This window comes from Scyliorhinus torazame, chromosome 2, assembly GCF_047496885.1.
Source record: "Scyliorhinus torazame isolate Kashiwa2021f chromosome 2, sScyTor2.1, whole genome shotgun sequence".
NCBI lineage: Eukaryota > Metazoa > Chordata > Chondrichthyes > Carcharhiniformes > Scyliorhinidae > Scyliorhinus > Scyliorhinus torazame.
In genome coordinates this window covers 6,393,778-6,414,104 of record NC_092708.1, presented here as the reverse complement: position 1 = coordinate 6,414,104, position 20,327 = coordinate 6,393,778, and the positions used below count along the sequence as shown (strand labels likewise).

The 20,327-nt window shown below is 52.0% G+C and overlaps 1 protein-coding gene across 1 annotated transcript in view; it reads left to right on the top strand.

The window, feature by feature from the left end:
* The first annotated feature begins 4,566 nt into the window (after positions 1 to 4,566).
* Positions 4,567 to 20,327, top strand: part of LOC140385859 (chondroitin sulfate synthase 2-like) — a 91,288-nt gene continuing 75,527 nt past the window's right edge. Inside the window, exon 1 of the mRNA XM_072468456.1 lies at positions 4,567 to 5,363. Within this exon, the coding sequence (XP_072324557.1) occupies positions 5,095 to 5,363 (269 nt within the window). The 5' untranslated portion in view covers positions 4,567 to 5,094. The remainder of the gene's footprint in view (positions 5,364 to 20,327) is intronic.

Sequence of the window (20,327 nt, the reverse complement as noted above, 5' to 3'; positions counted from 1 at the left end):
CACCCGGAGGAAACCCACGCAGACACGGGGAGGACGTGCAGACTCCGCACAGACAATGACCCAAGCCGGAATCGAACCTGGGACCATGGAGCTGTGGAGCAATTGTGCTATCCACAATGCTACCGTGCTGCCCTTAAGAACAAATAAATCTACACTATATCATTTTACCGTCATCCATGTACCTATCCAATAGCTGCTTGAAGGTCCCTAATGTTTCCGACTCAACTACTTCCACAGGCAGTGCATTCCATGCCCCCACTACTCTCTGGGTAAAGAACCTACCTCTGATATCCCTCCTATATCTTTCACCTTTCACCTTAAATTTATGTCCCCTTGTAATGGTGTGTTCCACCCGGGGAAAAAGTCTCTGACTGTCTACTCTATCTATTCCCCTGATCATCTTATAAACCTCTATCAAGTCGCCCCTCATCCTTCTCCGCTCTAATGAGAAAAGGCCTAGCACCCTCAACCTTTCCTCGTAAGACCTACTCTCCATTCCACGCAACATCCTGGTAAATCTTCTTTGCACCTTTTCCAGAGCTTCCACATCCTTCCTAAAATGAGGCGACCAGAACTGTACACAGTACTCCAAATGTGGCCTTACCAAAGTTTTGTACAGCTGCATCATCACCTCACGGCTCTTAAATTCAATCCCTCTGTTAATGAACGCGAGCACACCATAGGCCTTCTTCACAGCTCTATCCACTTGAGTGGCAACTTTCAAAGATGTATGAACATAGACCCCAAGATCTCTCTGCTCCTCCACATTGCCAAGAACTCTACCGTTAACCCTATATTCCGCATTCATATTTGTCCTTCCAAAATGGACAACCTCACACTTTTCAGGGTTAAACTCCATCTGCCACTTCTCAGCCCAGCTCTGCATCCTATCTATGTCTCTTTGCAGCCGACAACAGCCCTCCTTACTATCCACAACTCCACCAATCTTCGTATCGTCTGCAAATTTACTGACCCACCCTTCAACTCCCTCATCCAAGTCATTAATGAAAATCACAAACAGCAGAGGACCCAGAACTGATCCCTGCGGTACGCCACTGGTAACTGGGATCCAGGCTGAATATTTGCCATCCACCACCACTCTCTGAATTCTATCGGTTAGCCAGTTCGTTATCCAACTGGCCAAATTTCCCACTATCCCATGCCTCCTTACTTTCTGCATAAGCCTACCATGGGGAACTTTATCAAATGCCTTACTAAAATCCATGTACACTACATCCACTGCTTTACCTTCATCCACATGCTTGGTCACCTCCTCAAAGAATTCAATAAGATTTGTAAGGCAAGACCTACCCCTCACAAATCCGTGCTGACTATCCCTAATCAAGCAGTGTCTTTCCAGATGCTCAGAAATCCTATCCTTCAGTACCCTTTCCATTACTTTGCCTACCACCGAAGTAAGACTAACTGGCCTGTAATTCCCAGGGTTATCCCTAGTTCCTTTTTTGAACAGGGGCACGACATTCGCCACTCTCCAATCCCCTGGTACCACCCCTGTTGACAGTGAGGACGAAAAGATCATTGCCAACGGCTCTGCAATTTCATCTCTTGCTTCCCATAGAATCCTTGGATATATCCCGTCAGGCCCGGGGGACTTGTCTATCCTCAAGTTTTTCAAAATGCCCAACACATCTTCCTTCCTGACAAGTATTTCCTCGAGCTTACCAATCTGTTTCACACTGTCCTCTCCAACAATATCGCCCCTCTCATTTGTAAATACAGAAGAAAAATACTCATTCAAGACCTCTCCTATCTCTTCAGACTCAATACACAATCTCCCGCTACTGTCCTTGATCGGACCTACCCTCACTCTAGTCATTCTCATATTTCTCACATATGTGTAAAAGGCCTTGAGGTTTTCCTTGATCCTACCCGCCAAAGATTGTTCATGCCCTCTCTTAGCTCTCCTAATCCCTTTCTTCAGTTCCCTCCTGGCTATCTTGTATCCCTCCAATGCCCTGTCTGAACCTTGTTTCCTCAGCCTTACATAAGTCACCTTTTTCCTCTTAACAAGACATTCAACCTCTCTTGTCAACCATGGTTCCCTCACTCGACCATCTCTTCCCTGCCTGACAGGGACATACATATCAAGGACACGTAGCACCTGTTCCTTGAACAAGTTCCACATTTCACTTGTGTCCTTCCCTGCCAGCCTATGTTCCCAACTTATGCACTTCAATTCTTGTCTGACAACATCGTATTTACCCTTCCCCCAATTGTAAACCTTGCCCTGTTGCACGTACCTATCCCTCTCCATTACTAAAGTGAAAGTCACAGAATTGTGGTCACTATCTCCAAAATGCTCCCCCACTAACAAATCTATCACTTGCCCTGGTTCATTACCCAGTACTAAATCCAATATTGCCCCTCCTCTGGTCGGACAATCTACATACTGTGTTAGAAAAGCTTCCTGGACACACTGCACAAACACCACCCCATCCAAACTATTTGATCTAAAGAGTTTCCACTCAATATTTGGGAAGTTAAAGTCGCCCATGACTACTACCCTATGACTTCTGCACCTTTCCAAAATCTGTTTCCCAATCTGTTCCTCCACATCTCTGTTACTATAGGGGGGCCTATAAAAAACTCCTAACAAGGTGACTGCTCCTTTCCTATTTCTGACTTCAACCCATACTACCTCAATAGGGTGATACTCCTCGAACTGCCTTTCTGCAGCTGTTATACTATCTCTAATTAATAATGCCACCCCCCCACCTCTTTTACCACCCTCCCTAATCTTATTGAAACATCTATAACCAGGGACCTCCAACAACCATTTCTGCCCCAGGGACAGGAATGGTTGTTGCAGGTGCCAGGGTTTAGATATTTCAGTAAGCTCAGGGAAGGTGGTAAAAGAGGGGGAGGGGTGGCATTGTTAGTCAAGGACAGTATTACGGTGGCAGAAAGAACGTTTGATGAGGACTCATCTACTGAGGTAGTATGGGCTGAGGTTAGAAACAGGAAAGGAGAGGTCACCATGTTAGGGGTTTTCTATAGGGTCCAAAAAGTTCCAGAGATGTAGAGGAAAGGATTGCAAAGATGATTCTGGATAGGAGCGAAAGCAACAGGGTAGTTGTTATGGGGGACTTTAACTTTCCAAATATTGACTGGAAACGCTATAGTTCGAGTACTTTAGATGGGTCTGTTTTTGTCCAATGTGTGCAAGAGGGTTTCCTGACACAGTATGTAGATAGGCCAATGAGAGGCGAGGCCATATTGGATTTGGTACTGGGTAATGAACTAGGACAGGTGTTAGAATTGGAGGTGGGTGAGCACTTTGGGGTTAGTGACCACAATTTGATTACATTTACTTTAGTGATGGAAAGGGATAGGTATATACCGCAGAGCAAGAGCTATATCTGGGGGAAAGGCAATTATGATGCGATGAGGCAAGACTTAGGATGCATCGGATGGAGAGGAAAACTGCAGGGGATGGGCACAATGGAAATGTGGAGCTTGTTCAAGGAACAGCTACTGTGTGTCCTTGATAAGTATGTACCTGTCAGGCAGGGAGGAAGTGGTCGAGCAAGGGAACCGAGGTTTACTAAAGCAGTCGAAACACTTGTCAAGAGGAAGAAGGAGGCTTATGTAATGATGAGACATGAAGGTTCAGTTAGGGCGCTCGAGAGTTACAAGTTAGCTAGGAAGGACCTAAAGAGAGAGCGAAGAAGAGCCAGGCGGGGACATGAGAAGTCTTTGGCAGGTAGGATCAAGGATAACCCTAAAGCTTTCTATAGATATGTCAGGAATAAAAGAATGACTAAGGTAAGAGTAGGACCAGTCAAGGAAAGTAGTGGGAAGTTGTGCTTGGAGTCCGAGGAGATGGGAGAGGTGCTAAATGAATATTTTTCGTCAGTATTCACACAGGAAAAAGACAATGTTGTCGAGGAGAATACTGAGATACAGGCTACTAGACTAGAAGGGCTTGAGGTTCAGAAGGAGGAGGTGTTAGCAATTCTGGAAAGTGTCAAAATAGATAAGTCCCCTGGGCCGGATGGGATTTATCCTCGGATTCTCTGGGAAGCTAGGGAGGAGATTGCTGAGCCTTTGGCTTTGATCTTTAAGTCATCTTTGTCTACAGGGATAGTGCCAGATGACTGGAGGATAGCAAATGTTGTCCCCTTGTTCAAGAAGGGGAGTAGAGATAACCCGGTAACTATAGACCAGTGAGCCTTACTTCTGTTGACGGCAAAATCTTGGAAAGGTTTATAAGAGATAGGATGTATAATCATCTGGAAAGGAATAATTTGATTAGAGATAGTCAACACGGTTTCGTGAAGGGTAGGTCGTGCCTCACAAACCTTATTGAGTTCTTTGAGAAGGTGACCAAACAGGTGGATGAGGGTAAAGCAGTTGATGTGGATTTCAGTAAAGCATTTGATAAGGTTCCCCATGGTAGGCTCCTGCAGAATATACGCCAGCATTATAGGAATCATGTGGAAGCATTGGAAAGGGTGCAGAGGAGATTTACCAGAATGTTGCCTGGTATGGAGGGACTATCTCTCTCTCTGGGATCTCTCTCTCTCTCTCTGGGATCTCGATCTCTTTCTTTCTGGGCAGGGTGCCAGAAGTGACGTCCAGGAGGAGGAGCGAGGAAGTGACACGAGTTAAAAAGAAGAAAGTTTCAAAACGGAGAGAGTGAGCAAGTCAGGAAAAGAGAGCGAGGTCCGGCCAGAGACCCCGAGAGAGTTTCAGGGACCGGGCCAGAGACCCAGAGGCAGCAGTCTCCCCCCGGGGCGGCCAGTCTCCCCCCGGGGCGGTTACTTTGGAACAAAGAGCCTGGCGGCTGATCAGAGGGATCGCGTCCCGGGATTCCCGGGAAGCTGACATTCCGGTGATTCCCGACACCCCTGGTATTCCCGGTATCCCACTATCCCCGGTTCCCTGGTATTCCCGGTATCCCACTATCCCCGGTTCCCTGGTATTCCCGGTATCCCAATATCCCCGGTTCCCTGGTATTCCCGGTATCCCACTATCCCCGGTTCCCTGGTATTCCCGGTATCCCAATATCCCCGGTTCCCTGGTATTCCCGGCTAAGCCCCGCTCTTCCCGGTGCCCGCTCTTCCCGGCGGGATGCGGCTCTCCATGCTCCTGGCCCTGGTGCGGCCGGTGGGTCCGGTGGTGATCGGAGTCTCTCTGGGCTTCACGCTGAGTTTGCTGAGCAGCGGCTGGGTGGAGGAATCGTGCCCCCGGCCCCGGGAAGGAGCCGGGATCCCGGGCAGGAGACCCAGCTCCCTGGCCGCTGCTCCCGGGGCGCAGCCCCAACACAAACTGCTCTTCCAGCCCAGGATCGTCCCGTACAAAGCGGCAAGTGGGAAACACCCGGGCAAGAAAACTGTCAGGTAAGCGAGGGGAGTGGGAAAGGGGATCGGGAATGGGGTCAGGAATGGACAGTGGGAATCGGCAGTGGGAATGGGGAGTGGGAATGTGATCAGGAATGGCAGTGTGAATGGGATCAGGAATGGGGAGTGGGAATGTGATGAGGAATGGGCAGTGGGAATGTGATCAGGAATGGGCAGTGTGAATGGGATCAGGAGTAGGCAGTGGGAATGGGATTTGGGGGGCAAGGTGTTGACAGGGGTTACGATTGGAACTGGGATCAGGGAATGGGAATTGGGAATCAGAGGAGTGGGAGTTAGAGGGACAGGGACTGTGAGTGAGATTGGAACAGGGAAATTGGGGATCAGGAGCTGAGGATGTGAATGGATCGCCGATGAATGGGGACTGGGACTCAGTATCCTAGGAACAGGGAATGCTTTGATAGAACATAGAACGATACAGCACAGTACAGGCCCTTCGGCCCACGATGTTGCACCGAAACAAAAGCTATCTAACCTACACTATGCCATTATCATCCATATGTTTATCCAATAAACTTTTAAATGCCCGCAATGTTGGCGAGTTCACTACTGTAGCAGGTAGGGCATTCCACGGCCTCACTACTCTTTGCGTAAAGAACCTACCTCTGACCTCTGTCCTATATCTATTACCCCTCAGTTTAAAGCTATGTCCCCTCGTGCCAGCCATTTCCATCCGCGGGAGAAGGCTCTCACTGTCCACCCTATCTAACTCCCTGATCATTTTGTATGCCTCTATTAAGTCTCCTCTTAACCTTCTTCTCTCCAACGAAAACAACCTCAAGTCCATCAGCCTTTCCTCATAAGATTTTCCCTCCATACCAGGCAACATCCTGGTAAATCTCCTCTGCACCCGCTCCAAAGCCTCCACGTCCTTCCTATAATGCGGTGACCAGAACTGTATGCAGTACTCCAAATGCGGCCGTACCAGAGTTCTGTACAGCTGCAACATGACCTCCTGACTCCGGAACTCAATCCCTCTACCAATAAAGGCCAACACTCCATAGGCCTTCTTCACAACCCTATCAACCTGGGTGGCAACTTTCAGGGATCTATGTACATGGACACCTAGATCCCTCTGCTCATCCACACTTCCAAGAACTTTACCATCAGCCAAATATTCCGCATTCCTGTTATTCCTTCCAAAGTGAATCACCTCACACTTCTCTACATTAAACTCCATTTGCCACCTCTCAGCCCAGCTCTGCAGCTTATCTATATCCCTCTGTAACCTGCTACATCCTTCCACACTATCGACAACGCCACCGACTTTAGTATTGTCTGCAAATTTACTCACCCACCCTTCTGCGCCTTCCTCTAGGTCATTGATAAAAATGACAAACAGCAACGGCCCCAGAACAGATCCTTGTGGTACTCCACTTGTAACTGAACTCCATTCTGAACATTTCCCATCAACCACCACCCTCTGTCTTCTTTCAGCTAGCCAATTTCTGATCCACATCTCTAAATCACCCTCAATCCCCAGCCTCCGTATTTTCTGCAATAGCCTACCGTGGGGAACCTTATCAAACGCTTTGCTGAAATCCATATACACCACATCAACTGCTCTACCCTCGTCTACCTGTTCAGTCACCTTTTCAAAGAACTCGATAAGGTTTGTGATGCATGACCTACCCTTCACAAAGCCATGCTGACTATCCCTGATCATATTATTCCTATCTAGATGATTATAAATCTTGTCTCTTATAATCCCCTCCAAGACTTTACCCACTACAGACGTGAGGCTCACCGGTCTATAGTTGCTGGGGTTGTCTCTGCTCCCCTTTTTGAACAAAGGGACCACATTTGCTATCCTCCAGTCCTCTGGCACTATTCCTGTAGCCAATGATGACATAAAAATCAAAGCCAATGGTCCAGCAATCTTTTCCCTGGCCTCCCAGAGAATCCTAGGATAAATCCCATCAGGTCCCGGGGACTTATCTATTTTCAGCCTGTCCAGAATTGCCAACACCTCTTCCCGACGTACCTCAATGCCATCTCATCTATTTACCTGGAGCTCAGCATTCTCCTCCACAACATTATCTTTTTCCTGAGTGAATACTGACGAAAAATATTCATTTAGTATCTCGCCTATCTCTTCAGACTCCACACACAATTTCCCATCCCTGTCCTTGACTGGTCCTACTCTTTCCCTAGTCATTCGCTTATTCCTGACATACCTATAGAAAGCTTTTGGGTTTTCCTTGATCCTACCTGCCAAATACCTCTCATGTCCCCTCCTTGCTCGTCTTAGCTCTCTCTTTAGATCCTTCCTCGCTACCTGGTAACTATCCATCGCTCCAACCGAAACTTCACACCTCATCTTCACATAGGCCTCCTTCTTCCTCTTAACAAGAGATTCCACTTCCTTGGTAAACCACGGTTCCCTCGCTCGACGCCTTCCTCCCTGCCTGACCGGTACATACTTATCAAGAACACGCAGTAGCTGATCCTTGAACAAGCTCCACTTATCCAGTGTGCCCAACACTTGCAGCCTACTTCTCCACCTTATCCCCCCCAAGTCACGTCTAATGGCATCATAATTGCCCTTCCCCCAGCTATAACTCTTGCCCTGCGGTGTATACTTATCCCTTTCCATCATTAACGTAAACGTCACCGAATTGTGGTCACTGTCCCCAAAGTGCTCTCCTACCTCCAAATCCAACACCTGGCCTGGTTCATTACCCAAAACCAAATCCAACGTGGCCTCGCCTCTTGTTGGCCTGTCAACATATTGTTTCAGGAAACCCTCCTGCACACACTGTACAAAAAACGACCCATCTAATGTACTCGAACTATATCTTTTCCAGTCAATATTTGGAAAGTTAAAGTCTCCCATAATAACTACCCTGTTACTTTCGCTCTTATCCAGGATCATCCTCGCCATCCTTTCCTCTACATCCCTAGAACTATTTGGAGGCCTATAGAAGACTCCCAACAGGGTGACCTCTCCTTTCATGTTTCTAACCTCAGCCCATACTACCTCGGAAGATGAGTCCCCATCTAGCATCCTCTCCGCCATCGTAATACTGCTCTTGACTAGCAGCGCCACACCTCCCCCTCTTTTGCCTCCTTCTCGGAGCTTACTAAAACACCTAAACCCCGGAACCTGCAACATCCATTCCTGTCCCTGCTCTATCCATGTCTCCGAAATGGCCACAACATCGAAGTCCCAGGTACCAACCCATGCTGCCAGTTCCCCTACCTTGTTTCGTATACTCCTGGCATTGAAGTAGACACACTTCAAACCACCTACCTGAACACTGGCCCCCTCCTGCGATGTCAAATCTGTGCTCCTGACCTCTATACTCTCATTCTCCCTTACCCTAAAACTACAATCCACCCAATAACTATAATCAGTTAATGGAAATTAGACTTATAATGAGATAGAGAGAGGGGGACATGAATTCCAAATGAGACGTGGGAAGGGATTGGGATAAGGGTGTACATCGGGATGGAGGTGAGAATGTGTAACTGTGCAAGACAAGGCGACCAGAACTACTCCTCACTCCCTTCCTTGATTCTCTTCACTGCCTCTGAAAACATTGCTCTCTCACACACACAATATCCCAAAGACATTTCTGGGAATCTCCAGGAACTTATCCACTTCTCCAGTCTGCACCTTCACTTGTGAATGTGAGTCTTCAAATCTGGAGTCTCTCAACCAGGGGGGAATCTTCACCTCAATTGACACCCAGCTGGTTCCTGGACAGTGATCAGGAGCAGGAACCCTGGCTGATTTCCCCTCTCTCTCTAACCCAGGGATCACTGGACAGTGATCAGGAGCAGGAACCCTGGCTGATTTCCCCTCTCTCTAACCCAGGGATCACTGGGCAGTGATCAGGAGCAGGAACCCTGGCTGATTTCCCCTCTCTCTCTCATCCAGGGATCACTGGACAGTGATCAGGAGCAGGAACCCTGGCTGATTTCCCCTCTCTCTAACCCAGGGATCACTGGGCAGTGATCAGGAGCAGGAACCCTCGCTGATTTCCCCTCTCTCACACAGGGATCACTGGACAGTGATCAGGAGCAGGAACCCCGGCTGATTTCCCCTCTTTCTTTTACACGGGGATCACTGGACAGTGATCAGGAGCAGGAACCCTGGCTGATTTCCCCTCTCTCTCTCTAACCCAGGGGTCACTGGACAGTGATCAGGAGCAGGAACCCTGGCTGATTTCCCCTCTCTCTAACCCAGGGATTACTGGACAGTGATCAGGAGCAGGAACCCTGGCTGATTTCCTCTCTCTCTCTAACCCAGGGATCACTGGACAGTGATCAGGAGCAGGAACCCTGGCTGATTTCTCCTCTCTCTCTAACACAGGGATCACTGGACAGTGATCAGGAGCAGGAACCCTGGCTGATTTCCCCTCTCTCTCTAACCCAGGGATCACTGGACAGTGATCAGGAGCAGGAACCCTGGCTGATTTCCCCTCTCTCTCTAACACAGGGATCACTGGACAGTGATCAGGAGCAGGAACCCTGGCTGATTTCCCCTCTCTCTCTAACCCAGGGATCACTGGACAGTGATCAGGAGCAGGAACCCTGGCTGATTTCCCTTCTCTCTCTCAAACCCAGGGATCACTGGACAGTGATCAGGAGCAGGAACCCTGGCTGATTTCCCCTCTCTCTCTCGCTAACCCAGGGATCACTGGACAGTGATCGGGAGCAGGAACCCTGGCTGATTTCACCTCTCTCTCTAACCCAGGGAACACTGGACCGTGATCAGGAGCAGAAACCCTGGCTGATTTCCCTCTCTCTCTCTAACCCAGGAATCACTGGACAGTGATCAGGAGCAGGAACCCTGGCTGATTTCCCCTCTCTCTAACCCAGGGATCACTGGGCAGTGATCAGGAGCAGGAACCCTGGCTGATTTCCCCTCTCTCTAACCCAGGGATCACTGGGCAGTGATCAGGAGCAGGAACCCTCGCTGATTTCCCCTCTCTCACACAGGGATCACTGGACAGTGATCAGGAGCAGGAACCCCGGCTGATTTCCCCTCTTTCTTTAACACGGGGATCACTGGACAGTGATCGGGAGCAGGAACCCTGGCTGATTTCCCCTCTCTCTCTCGAACCCAGGGATCACTGGACAGTGATCAGGAGCAGGAACCCTGGCTGATTTCCCCTCTCTCTCTAACACAGGGATCACTGGACAGTGATCAGGAGCGGGAACCCTGGCTGATTTCCCCTCTCTCTCTAACCCAGGGATCACTGGACAGTGATCAGGAGCAGGAACCCTGGCTGATTTCCCCTCTCTCTCTAACCCAGGGATCACTAGAGCAGGAACCCTGGCTGATTTCACCTCTCTCTCTAACCCAGGGAACACTGGACCGTGATCAGGAGAAGGAACCCTGGCTGATTTCCCCTCTCTCACACAGGGATCACTGGACAGTGATCAGGAGCAGGAACCCTGGCTGATTTCCCCTCTCTCTCTCTAACCCAGGGATCACTGGACAGTGATCAGGAGCAGGAACCCTGGCTGATTTCCCCTCCCTCTCTAACCCAGGGATCACTGGACAGTGATCAGGAGCAGGAACCCTGGCTGATTTCCCCTCTCTCTCCAACCCAGGGATCACTGGACAGTGATCAGGAGCAGGAACCCTGGCAGATTTCCCCTCTCTCTCTCGCTAACCCAGGGATCACTGGACAGTGATCTGGAGCGGGAACCTGGCTGATTTCCCCTCTCTCTCTCGCTAACCCAGGGATCACTGGACAGTGATCAGGAGCAGAAACCCTGGCTGATTTCCCTCTCTCTCTCTAACCCAGGGATCACTGGACAGTGATCAGGAGCAGGAACCCTGGCTGATTTCCCCTCTCTCTCACCCAGGGATCACTGGGCAGTGATCAGGAGCAGGAACCCTGGCTGATTTCCCCTCTCTCTAACCCAGGGATCACTGGGCAGTGATCAGGAGCAGGAACCCTCGCTGATTTCCCCTCTCTCACACAGGGATCACTGGACAGTGATCAGGAGCAGGAACCCCGGCTGATTTCCCCTCTTTCTTTAACACGGGGATCACTGGACAGTGATCGGGAGCAGGAACCCTGGCTGATTTCCCCTCTCTCTCTCTAACCCAGGGGTCACTGGACAGTGATCAGGAGCAGGAATCCTGGCTGATTTCCCCCCTCTCTCTCTAACCCAGGGGTCACTGGACAGTGATCAGGAGCAGGAACCCTGGCTGATTTCCCCTCTCTCTAACCCAGGGATTACTGGACAGTGATCAGGAGCAGGAACCCTGGCTGATTTCCTCTCTCTCTCTAACCCAGGGATCACTGGACAGTGATCAGGAGCAGGAACCCTGGCTGATTTCCCCTCTCTCTCTAACACAGGGATCACTGGACAGTGATCAGGAGCAGGAACCCTGGCTGATTTCCCCTCTCTCTCTAACTCAGGGATCACTGGACAGTGATCAGGAGCAGGAACCCTGGCTGATTTCCCCTCTCTCTCTAACCCAGGGATCACTAGAGCAGGAACCATGGCTGATTTCCCCTCTCTCTAACCCATGGATCACTGGGCAGTGATCAGGACCAGGAACCCTGGCTGATTTCCACTCTCTCTCTCTAAACCAGGGATCACTGGACAGTGATCAGGAGCAGGAATCCTGGCTGATTTCCCCCCTCTCTCTCTAACCCAGGGGTCACTGGACAGTGATCAGGAGCAGGAACCCTGGCTGATTTCCCCTCTCTCTAACCCAGGGATTACTGGACAGTGATCAGGAGCAGGAACCCTGGCTGATTTCCTCTCTCTCTCTAACCCAGGGATCACTGGACAGTGATCAGGAGCAGGAACCCTGGCTGATTTCCCCTCTCTCTCTAACACAGGGATCACAGGACAGTGATCAGGAGCAGGAACCCTGGCTGATTTCCCCTCTCTCTCTAACCCAGGGATCACTGGACAGTGATCAGGAGCAGGAACCCTGGCTGATTTCCCCTCTCTCTCTAACCCAGGGATCACTGGACAGTGATCAGGAGCAGGAACGCTGGCTGATTTCCCCTCTCTCTCTCGCTAACCCAGGGATCACTGGACAGTGATCGGGAGCAGGAACCCTGGCTGATTTCACCTCTCTCTCTAACCCAGGGAACACTGGACCGTGATCAGGAGCAGAAACCCTGGCTGATTTCCCTCTCTCTCTCTAACCCAGGGATCACTGGACAGTGATCAGGAGCAGGAACCCTGGCTGATTTCCCCTCTCTCTAACCCAGGGATCACTGGGCAGTGATCAGGAGCAGGAACCCTCGCTGATTTCCCCTCTCTCACACAGGGATCACTGGACAGTGATCGGGAGCAGGAACCCTGGCTGATTTCCCCTCTCTCTCTCTAACCCAGGGGTCACTGGACAGTGATCAGGAGCCGGAATCCTGGCTGATTTCCCCCCTCTCTCTCTAACCCAGGGGTCACTGGACAGTGATCAGGAGCAGGAACCCTGGCTGATTTCCCCTCTCTCTAACCCAGGGATTACTGGACAGTGATCAGGAGCAGGAACCCTGGCTGATTTCCTCTCTCTCTCTAACCCAGGGATCACTGGACAGTGATCAGGAGCAGGAACCCTGGCTGATTTCCCCTCTCTCTCTAACACAGGGATCACTGGACAGTGATCAGGAGCAGGAACCCTGGCTGATTTCCCCTCTCTCTCTAACCCAGGGATCACTGGACAGTGATCAGGAGCAGGAACCCTGGCTGATTTCCCCTCTCTCTCTAACCCAGGGATCACTAGAGCAGGAACCCTGGCTGATTTCACCTCTCTCTCTAACCCAGGGAACACTGGACCGTGATCAGGAGAAGGAACCCTGGCTGATTTCCCCTCTCTCACACAGGGATCACTGGACAGTGATCAGGAGCAGGAACCCTGGCTGATTTCCCCACTCTCTCTCTCTAACCCAGGGATCACTGGACAGTGATCAGGAGCCGGAACCGCGGCTGATTTCCCCTCTTTCTTTAACACAGGGATCACTGGGCAGTGATCAGGAGCAGGAACCCTGGCTGATTTCCCCTCTCTCTAACCCAGGGATCACTGGGCAGTGATCAGGAGCAGGAACCCTGGCTGATTTCCCCTCTCTCTCTAACCCAGGGATCACGGGACAGTGATCAGGATCAGGAACCCTGGCTGATTTCCTCTCTCTCTCTAACCCAGGATCACTGGACAGTGATCAGGAGCAGGAACCCTGGCTGATTTCCCCTCTCTCTCTATCCCAGGGATCACGGGACAGTGATCAGGATCAGGAACCCTGGCTGATTTCCCTTCTCTCTCTAACCCAGGGATCACTGGACAGTGATCAGGAGCAGGAATCCTGGCTGATTTTCCCCCACTCTCGCTAACCCAGGGGTCACTGGACAGTGATCAGGAGCAGGAATCCTGGCTGATTTCCTCTCTCTCTCTAACCCAGGATCACTGGACAGTGATCAGGAGCAGGAACCCTGGCTGATTTCCCCTCTCTCTCTATCCCAGGGATCACGGGACAGTGATCAGGATCAGGAACCCTGGCTGATTTCCCTTCTCTCGCTAACCCAGGGGTCACTGGACACTGATCAGGAGCAGGAATCCTGGCTGATTTCCTCTCTCTCTCTCTAACCCAGGGGTCACTGGACAGTGATCAGGAGCAGGAACCCTGGCTGATTTCCCCTCTCTCTCTAACCCAGGGGTCACTGGACAGTGATCAGGAGCAGGAATCCTGGCTGATTTCCTCTCTCTCTCTCTAACCCAGGGGTCACTGGACAGTGATCAGGAGCAGGAACCCTGGCTGATTTCCCTTCTCTCCCTAACCGAGGGATCACTGGACAGTGAGCAGGAGAAGGAACCCTGGCTGATTTCCCCTCTCTCTCTCGCTAACCCAGGGATCGCTGGACAGTGATTGGGAGCGGGAACCCTGGCTGATTTCACCTCTCACTCTCTAACCCAGGGGTCACTGGACAGTGATCAGGAGCAGGAACCCTGGCTGATTTCCTCTCTCTCTCTAACCCAGGGATCACTGGACAGTGATCAGGCGCCGGAATCCTGGCTGATTTCCCCTCTCTCTCTAACCCAGGGATCACTGGACAGTGATCAGGAGCAGGAAACCTGGCTGATTTCCCCCCTCTCTCTCTCTCTAACCCACGGATCATGGACAGTGATCAGGAGCAGGAACCCTGGCTGATTTCCCCTCTGTCTCTCTAACCGAGGGATCACGGGACAGTGACCAGGAGCAGGAAACCTGGCTGATTTCCTCTCTCTCTCTAACCCAGGGATCACTGGACAGTGATCAGGAGCAGGAACCCTGGCTGATTTCCTCTCTCTCTCTAACCCAGGGATCACTGGACAGTGATCAGGAGCAGGAACCCTGGCTGATTTCCCCTCTCTCTCTAACACAGGGATCACTGGACAGTGATCAGGAGCAGGAACCCTGGCTGATTTCCCCTCTCTCTCTCGCTAACCCAGGGATCACTGGACAGTGATCAGGAGCAGGAACCCTGGCTGATTTCCCCTCTCTCTCTAACCCAGGGATCACTGGACAGTGATCAGGAGCAGGAACCCTGGCTGATTTCCCCTCTCTCTCTCGCTAACCCAGGGATCACTGGACAGTGATCGGGAGCAGGAACCCTGGCTGATTTCACCTCTCTCTCTAACCCAGGGAACACTGGACCGTGATCAGGAGCAGAAACCCTGGCTGATTTCCCTCTCTCTCTCTAACCCAGGGATCACTGGACAGTGATCAGGAGCAGGAACCCTGGCTGATTTCCCCTCTCTCTAACCCAGGGATCACTGGGCAGTGATCAGGAGCAGGAACCCTCGCTGATTTCCCCTCTCTCACACAGGGATCACTGGACAGTGATCAGGAGCAGGAACCCCGGCTGATTTCCCCTCTTTCTTTAACACGGGGATCACTGGACAGTGATCGGGAGCAGGAGCCCTGGCTGATTTCCCCTCTCTCTCTCTAACCCAGGGGTCACTGGACAGTGATCAGGAGCAGGAATCCTGGCTGATTTCCCCCCTCTCTCTCTAACCCAGGGGTCACTGGACAGTGATCAGGAGCAGGAACCCTGGCTGATTTCCCCTTTCTCTAACCCAGGGATTACTGGACAGTGATCAGGAGCAGGAACCCTGGCTGATTTCCTCTCTCTCTCTAACCCAGGGATCACTAGAGCAGGAACCCTGGCTGATTTCACCTCTCTCTCTAACCCAGGGAACACTGGACCGTGATCAGGAGAAGGAACCCTGGCTGATTTCCCCTCTCTCACACAGGGATCACTGGACAGTGATCAGGAGCAGGAACCCTGGCTGATTTCCCCTCTCTCTCTCTAACCCAGGGATCACTGGACAGTGATCAGGAGCAGGAACCCCGGCTGATTTCCCCTCTTTCTTTAACACAGGGATCACTGGGCAGTGATCAGGAGCAGGAACCCTGGCTGATTTCCCCTCTCTCTAACCCAGGGATCACTGGGCAGTGATCAGGACCAGGAACCCTGGCTGATTTCCACTCTCTCTCTCTAAACCAGGGATCACTGGACAGTGATCAGGAGCAGGAATCCTGGCTGATTTCCCCCCCCTCTCTCTAACCCAGGGGTCACTGGACAGTGATCAGGAGCAGGAACCCTGGCTGATTTCCCCTCTCTCTAACCCAGGGATTACTGGACAGTGATCAGGAGCAGGAACCCTGGCTGATTTCCTCTCTCTCTCTAACCCAGGGATCACTGGACAGTGATCAGGAGCAGGAACCCTGGCTGATTTCCCCTCTCTCTCTAACACAGGGATCACAGGACAGTGATCAGGAGCAGGAACCCTGGCTGATTTCCCCTCTCTCTCTAACCCAGGGATCACTGGACAGTGATCAGGAGCAGGAACCCTGGCTGATTTCCCCTCTCTCTCTCGCTAACCCAGGGATCACTGGACAGTGATCGGGAGCAGGAACCCTGGCTGATTTCTCCTCTCTCTCTAACCCAGGGAACACTGGACCGTGATCAGGAGCAGAAACCCTGGCTGATTTCCCTCTCTCTCTCTAACCCAGGGATCACTGGACAGTGATCAGGAGCAGGAACCCTGGCTGATTTCCCCTCTCTCTAACCCAGGGATCACTGGGCAGTGATCAGGAGCAGGAACCCTCGCTGATTTCCCCTCTCTCACACAGGGATCACTGGACAGTGATCGGGAGCAGGAACCCTGGCTGATTTCCCCTCTCTCTCTCTAACCCAGGGGTCACTGGACAGTGATCAGGAGCAGGAATCCTGGCTGATTTCCCCCATCTCTCTCTAACCCAGGGGTCACTGGACAGTGATCAGGAGCAGGAACCCTGGCTGATTTCCCCTCTCTCTAACCCAGGGATTACTGGACAGTGATCAGGAGCAGGAACCCTGGCTGATTTCCTCTCTCTCTCTAACCCAGGGATCACTGGACAGTGATCAGGAGCAGGAACCCTGGCTGATTTCCCCTCTCTTTCTAACACAGGGATCACTGGACAGTGATCAGGAGCAGGAACCCTGGCTGATTTCCCCTCTCTCTCTAACCCAGGGATCACTGGACAGTGATCAGGAGCAGGAACCCTGGCTGATTTCCCCTCTCTCTCTAACCCAGGGATCACTAGAGCAGGAACCCTGGCTGATTTCACCTCTCTCTCTAACCCAGGGAACACTGGACCGTGATCAGGAGAAGGAACCCTGGCTGATTTCCCCTCTCTCACACAGGGATCACTGGACAGTGATCAGGAGCAGGAACCCTGGCTGATTTCCCCTCTCTCTCTCTAACCCAGGGATCACTGGACAGTGAAACAGGAGCAGGAACCCCGGCTGATTCCCCCTCTTTCTTTAACACAGGGATCACTGGGCAGTGATCAGGAGCAGGAACCCTGGCTGATTTCCCCTCTCTCTAACCCAGGGATCACTGGGCAGTGATCAGGAGCAGGAACCCTGGCTGATTTCCCCTCTCTCTCTAACCCAGGGATCACGGGACAGTGATCAGGATCAGGAACCCTGGCTGATTTCCTCTCTCTCTCTAACCCAGGATCACTGGACAGTGATCAGGAGCAGGAACCCTGGCTGATTTCCCCTCTCTCTCTATCCCAGGGATCACGGGACAGTGATCAGGATCAGGAACCCTGGCTGATTTCCCTTCTCTCTCTAACCCAGGGATCACTGGACAGTGATCAGGAGCAGGAATCCTGGCTGATGTTCCCCCTCTCTCGCTAACCCAGGGGTCACTGGACAGTGATCAGGAGCAGGAATCCTGGCTGATTTCCTCTCTCTCTCTAACCCAGGATCACTGGACAGTGATCAGGAGCAGGAACCCTGGCTGATTTCCCCTCTCTCTCTATCCCAGGGATCACGGGACAGTGATCAGGATCAGGAACCCTGGCTGATTTCCCTTCTCTCTCTAACCCAGGGATCACTGGACAGTGATCAGGAGCAGGAATCCTGGCTGATGTTCCCCCTCTCTCGCTAACCCAGGGGTCACTGGACAGTGATCAGGAGCAGGAATCCTGGCTGATTTCCTCTCTCTCTCTCTAACCCAGGGGTCACTGGACAGTGATCAGGAGCAGGAATCCTGGCTGATTTCCTCTCTCTCTCTCTAACCCAGGGGTCACTGGACAGTGATCAGGAGCAGGAATCCTGGCTGATTTCCTCTCTCTCTCTAACCCAGGATCACTGGACAGTGATCAGGAGCAGGAACCCTGGCTGATTTCCCCTCTCTCTCTATCCCAGGGATCACGGGACAGTGATCAGGATCAGGAACCCTGGCTGATTTCCCTTCTCTCTCTAACCCAGGGATCACTGGACAGTGATCAGGAGCAGGAATCCTGGCTGATGTTCCCCCTCTCTCGCTAACCCAGGGGTCACTGGACAGTGATCAGGAGCAGGAATCCTGGCTGATTTCCTCTCTCTCTCTCTAACCCAGGGATCACTGGACAGTGATCAGGAGCAGGAATCCTGGCTGATTTCCTCTCTCTCTCTCTAACCCAGGGGTCACTGGACAGTGATCAGGAGCAGGAAACCTTGCTGATTTCCCTTCTCTCCCTAACCGAGGGATCACTGGACAGTGAGCAGGAGCAGGAACCCTGGCTGATTTCCCCTCTCTCTCTCGCTAACCCAGGGATCGCTGGACAGTGATTGGGAGCGGGAACCCTGGCTGATTTCACCTCTCACTCTCTAACCCAGGGGTCACTGGACAGTGATCAGGAGCAGGAACCCTGGCTGATTTCCCCTCTCTCTAACCCAGGGATCACTGGACAGTGATCAGGCGCAGGAATCCTGGCTGATTTCCCCTCTCTCTCTCTAACCCAGGGATCACTGGACAGTGATCAGGAGCAGGAACCCTGGCTGATTTCCTCTCTCTCTCTAACCCAGGGTTCACTGGACAGTGATCAGGCGCCGGAATCCTGGCTGATTTCCCCTCTCTCTCTAACCCAGGGATCACTGGACAGTGATCAGGAGCAGGAAACCTGGCTGATTTCCCCCCTCTCTCTCTCTCTAACCCAGGGATCATGGACAGTGATCAGGAGCCGGAACCCTGGCTGATTTCCCCACTCTCTCTAACCCAGGAATCACTGGACAGTGATCAGGAGCACGAACACTGGCTGATTTCCCCTCTCTCTCTCTAACCCCGTGGTCACTGGACAGTGATCAGGAGCCGGAACCCTGACTGATTTCTCCTCTCTCTCTAACCCAGGGATCACTGGATAGTGATCAGGAGCAGGAGCCCTAGCTGATTTCCCCTCTCTCTAACCCAGGGATCACTGGACAGTGATCAGGAGCAGGACCCCTGGCTGATTTCCCCTCTCTCTCTCTAACCCAGGGATCACTGGACAGTGATCAGGAGCAGGACCCCTGGCTGATTTCCCCTCTCTCTCTCTAACCCAGGGGTCACTGGACAGTGATCAGGAGCAGGAACCCTGGCTGATTTCCCCTCTCTCTCTCTAACCCAGGGATCACTGGACAGTGATCAGGAGCAGGAACCCTGTCTGATTTCCCCTCTGTCTCTCTAAGCGAGGGATCACGGGACAGTGATCAGGAGCAGGAACCCTGGCTGATTTCCTCTCTCTCTCTAACCCAGGGATCACTGGACAGTGATAAGGAGCAGGAACACTGGCTGATTTCCCCTCTCTCTCTAACCCAGGGATCACTGGACAGTGATCAGGAGCAGGAACCCTGGCTGATTTCCCCTCTCTGTCTCTAACCGAGGGATCACTGGACAGTGATCAGGAGCAGGAATCCTGGCTGATTTCCTCTCTCTCTCTCTAACCCAGGGATCACTGGACAGTGATCAGGAGCAGGAACCCGAGCTGATTTCCCCTCTCTCTAACCCAGGGATCACTGGGCAGTGAGCAGGAACACTGGCTGAGTTCCCCTCTCTCTCTAACCCAGGGATCACTGGACAGTGATCAGGAGCAGGAACCCTGGCTGATTTCCCCTCTCTCTCTCTCTCTCTAACCCAGGGATCACTGGACAGTGATCAGGAACAGGAACCCTGACTGATTTCCCCTCTCACTAACCCAGGGATCACTGGACAGTGATCAGGAGCAGGAATCCTGGCTGATTTCCTCTCTCTCTCTAACCCAGGATCACTGGACAGTGATCAGGAGCAGGAACCCTGGCTGATTTCCCCTCTCTCTCTATCCCAGGGATCACGGGACAGTGATCAGGATCAGGAACCCTGGCTGATTTCCCTTCTCTCTCTAACCCAGGGATCACTGGACAGTGATCAGGAGCAGGAATCCTGGCTGATGTTCCCCCTCTCTCGCTAACCCAGGGGTCACTGGACAGTGATCAGGAGCAGGAATCCTGGCTGATTTCCTCTCTCTCTCTCTAACCCAGGGGTCACTGGACAGTGATCAGGAGCAGGAACCCTGGCTGATTTCCCCTCTCTCTCTAACCCAGGGGTCACTGGACAGTGATCAGGAGCAGGAATCCTGGCTGATTTCCTCTCTCTCTCTCTAACCCAGGGGTCACTGGACAGTGATCAGGAGCAGGAACCCTGGCTGATTTCCCTTC